We start from the raw sequence: 4,199 nt of genomic DNA, 5'->3' as shown, positions 1-4,199 counted from the left end.
GGGTTTGTCATCCTTAGTCCTAGGTACTCAGGAGGCTAAGGCAGGAGAATCACTTCAGCCCAGTTTTCTGAGAACCACATGGGCAACATAGGGAGATCCCATGTCATAGCAAATTTAGGTGTGCAGAGGAAGGGGGGGGCAACCTTGGAAAGGTGCTAAGTAGCGACTGATAAGAGTGAAGGATCAATGATTCCTTAAACTGAGGGAGATGAGGACCTGGGGTGGGTTTGGATAAGCTTTGATGGCCCCTGGTTGTTGTCTCCTGAATGGGGTCTGAGCGAGCCTGTCCTCACTTTGGCTGGGGCTGATGTTCTTCAGGTTGAGCTGCAGCTGGGAAGATGCTGCCTCTACCCATGAACCTCAGGTGCACCCTGTGGCGGATTCCCAGTTTCCCTACACCAAGGGGCTGGATTCCCACTCCTGGCCCTGGCAGGTCCCAGAGGAAGGCCCTGGGTTTGTGTCACAGGATGGGCTGAGTGATGTCTGGGGAGATGGTCCTGGGCTCTGGATCGAGGAGTGACAGGGTTAAAGGAAGGAGATGGGGCTGGGAGCTGGGCCACTTGGCCTTTGGGACCTGTGTGGGAGAGATGGAGAAGCATGTCCAGGAGGAGCTGTCACCTGTGGTATCCACCTGAAGGTCACAAAGGGTTGGTGACATATCCCTTTGAAGTCATAGTCTGGGCAGGTAGGGTAGGCCCCAGGAGGTCTTTGAAAGCTCCAGAATGGGGTGTCCGGAGTGGGGACCCAACAGGGGACTTTGAAGATGGATGGTCTCCTGGGGAGGGTGCTGGGGGTAGCAGCACAGAGAACAGTTTAGGACACCAGCCAGTTCATCCTAGGAGGGTCCTGATGTCCAGAAAACCGTCTAGATTTGGGCATCCAGAGTCTTCTGGACAAGATTTGAGAGGCAGAGAAGAGGGCAAGAAGGAGTCCTATGAGACAGAACACGTGGGAATGGGTGAGGGTAAGCTTGAGGTACCGAGTTTGGAGCAACAGGGAACGTCTGAGGTTTTGGGGTCTTGAGTTTGTTGCATGTTGGGAATATGGGTGGGAAGAATGGATGGGTGTCAGACCCAGATGGTGTGGGTGAGGGAGGGGCTCTGGCAGAGCGAGTCAAGGTAGAGTTGGTGGGGGGAGGATGGAACTTGGGGATGAGCTTTGATTCCAGGTCATCTTTTAGTGGGTAACTGTAGGAGATCCTTGAGGGTCAGAACATGGTGTGTGTGTGTGTGTGTGTGTGTGTGTGTGTGTATAGTTCTGTAGGAAAACTAGTAGCTGCCTTTGAGGTGCTGAGAGCCAGTGCAATTTAGGGTCCTGCTTGGAGGGTTAAAGGTAGGTGGCATTGGGCTTGTTGGTGCACGCCTGTAGCCCCAGCTCTTCTGGAGGCTGAGACAGGAGGATCGTGTTTGCCCAAGCACTTGAGACTAGCCTGGGCAAAAAAGGATCTGATAATAGGAGTTGGGAAGAAGCAATAGCACATGAGGGTGAGATCAGGAGAATCCAAGACTCTTGTTTTGGAGGAAGAGCAGGTGTGTGTGGGTTTCCCCAAAGCTGAGGGCCCTTTGGGGGAGACGCAGAAACGTGGATGGTGAGCCCACGGATTAGAACAGAGTTGTGGTCAGAGTTGGTTAGGGGCTGGTGGACGTAGGGGCTCAGAATCGGGCCCCTAACTCTTCTCTGGGTGGGTGACAGGAGGGAGGTGCTCTAGGGCAGACTTGCAGGCCAATCCCGGCAGGGTGGGCTCCCCTGGTGGCTCAGGAGCCCTCTGGGAGGGAACAAGAGCGGCCGGGCGCCCCCTGCAGGACGACAGGACCACGTCGGCTCTGGAGAGGACCTTTTACTGCCGCCCCTCCCCCGCGCGGCCCGAGGCTCAGTGGCACTTGCTGTACACCACGTGCGGCCCCTGCTCCTCGTACTGCTCCCGCAGGACCCAGCAGGACCGGAAGGCGCTCAGCGAGGCCAGCACGGAGCCCCCGATCCACACCGAGCAGCCCCGGCTGGGCCGGGCCACCACCACCGTCACAGAGCGCGCCTCCTGGGGCAGCGAGCACAGCAGCTCGGCCCGGAAGCGGGCCTGGAAGCCCGCCAAGAGCGAGGAGCCCCCGCACAGCAGCACGCGCCGCGCCACGGCCGCCCGCGCCTCGGCCGGCAGCTTGCGCAGGCTGAGCGCGGCCAGGGCGGGGAGGCCCTCGCGCGGCAGCCCCGGCGCCTGCGGGGGGCGGAAGAGCAGCTCGGGGCCCTGGAACAGCTCCTTGCCCAGCTTGAGCGTGCGCCCGTCGGGCAGCGGCACGGAGCGCAGGCTCTGCGCGTCAGGGCGCGCCTGCAGCCGCGGGAAATCCGAGGCCACGAAGCAGTGGTCGTGCTTGATGCGCTCCACGGCGTCCAGGTGGCGCGGCCCGAGCGCCCAGCCCGCGCCCCGCAGCGCCTCGGCCAGGAAGGCGGTCAGGTGGCTGCCGGCCAGGTCCAGGCGCTCCACCGCGTGCGGCAGCGGGTAGCCTTGGAAGACGGGCGCGGCGCAGCTGACCCCGTGGCCCGCGTCCACCACCAGCCCGCTGACCCGGCCGTGCGCGTAGACGGACAGCACCGCCTGCGAGGCCACGAAGGCAGCCGGGCAGCGCAGCGCCTCGAAGGCCGTCTCCAGCAGCTGCTCGCGGTTGGTGGCCGGGCTGAAGGGCGGGTCGGAGAAGAGCAGCGGGTGGTCGCGGGGGTCCACGCGCAGGTCGTGCTCCAGCACGTGGCTCCAGAGCAGCTCCGCGGCCTCCCAGTCCTGCACGACTCCGGCGCGCACTGGCTGCAGCAGCTGCAGGTCGGGGCGCGCACGGGCCGCCTGGCCGATGAGCGTCTCCAATGGCTGCTGCCCGGGGCCGGCCGCGCTCCGGGGCCCGCAGCCCAGGATGGTGGCCACGGTGCAGGTGGGGCGCGCCTGCCCGGCGAAGCCCACCTTGCAACTGCCTGTGCCCATGTCGATCACCACTGCCGCCTTCCCGAGCAGGCTGCCGCCCACCTTGCCTTGGGAGTCCTGAGGCGGAGTCCCGCTCCTCAGGAGGGCACTGGGGTTCAAATCCCGCTCTGGAGCCTTTGGGGAGGGCGGGGGTTCTGGGGCCCTGGCACCATTCACATCCATGGCGCGGGGGCTGAGAGGTGTTGCAAGAAGTGACTGTTCTCCTGAGGGGGAAGGGAGGGTAGGGAGTGTGGGAGGAGGAGGCAGCAGTGGGGACACAGGCAGGGCAGGAGGAGGGTAGGGGACCATGCTCTGTGACATCACGGGCTCCTTAGCATCCCAAGATGTCACAATGTAGGGCTGGGGCGTCTCCCCCACCCTGCTTGTCCTAGGTTTATCTGTGCAGGATCCTTCTCAAAAATGACACTGGAAGGGCCTGGGGAGATAGCTCAGTAGAATAAGCCCTTGCCTGGCAAGTTCAGGGCCCTGAGTTCAATCCCTGGTACTGTAAAGAAAAAAATTAATTTATTAGGGGCCAGGGAGATGGCTCAGTAGAATAAGCGCTTGCTGCCTGGCAAACGCAAAGGTCTGAGGTCAATCCCAGGTGTCCCCCCCCCCCAAAGTGACACTGGAGGAGGGAGACAAGGACTCAGATCCAGTTCCTGATTCCAGAACCCTTTCCCTGCCCAACGTAAACAGAAATTCAGGAGTGTGTCGTTCTTTACCACCCAGTCGTGCTGGTGAGCTGATCTCTGATTGCCTGAGAACTTTCATCAGAAGGAGACAGGCCCCCAGCCTTCCAAGGTCAGTGAAGACTCAGGACATAGGAGAACCTATACTGTAACATCTTGTAACTCAGTGGTGTCCAAAATTTTCTGATCAAGGAGATGATGGGGCCACAGAGGAAAGTGATTGATGATGTGTAGTGTGCCTAAGGAGAGTCACCTGGAGAGAAAACATTCTCTCAGGCTTTTACAGAGAGCACATTGGTCAGGCAATGGCTGACTCATCCACATGGCTGATACTGACAAAGATCTACAAACTGCAGTATAGGGTTTCAGGATAAATCCTGAGGGGACTTGACTGACCTTGTCAGACACAAAAGTTACGTTTCTTGTTAGATAGGTCTTGCTTTATCTTTGTCTTAACCATCCAGCAGAAAAGTATAAAAACAGAGTATAAAAGGTAAAGCCATATGAATATGCTGAGCTGTAAAAGGCTCAAGTCAACAACTTCTGACATTGCCAGTCCTATGGAA

The 4,199-nt window shown here is 59.6% G+C and overlaps 1 protein-coding gene across 1 annotated transcript; it reads right to left on the bottom strand.

Moving 5' to 3' along the window:
- Positions 1-1,870: 1,870 nt before the first annotated feature.
- On the bottom strand, positions 1,871-3,124 carry Actl9 (actin like 9). The gene has a single exon (XM_004644920.1). The coding sequence runs from the start codon at positions 3,122-3,124 to the stop codon at positions 1,871-1,873; it is 1,254 nt and encodes a 417-aa protein (XP_004644977.1).
- Between the last annotated feature and the right edge of the window lie 1,075 nt (positions 3,125-4,199).

This window comes from Octodon degus, unplaced genomic scaffold (genome assembly GCF_000260255.1).
Source record: "Octodon degus isolate 3935 unplaced genomic scaffold, OctDeg1.0 scaffold00214, whole genome shotgun sequence".
NCBI classification, from domain to species: domain Eukaryota; kingdom Metazoa; phylum Chordata; class Mammalia; order Rodentia; family Octodontidae; genus Octodon; species Octodon degus.
The sequence above is the reverse complement of the archived record's forward strand: the minus strand, read 5'-3'. Positions and strand labels throughout refer to the sequence as shown.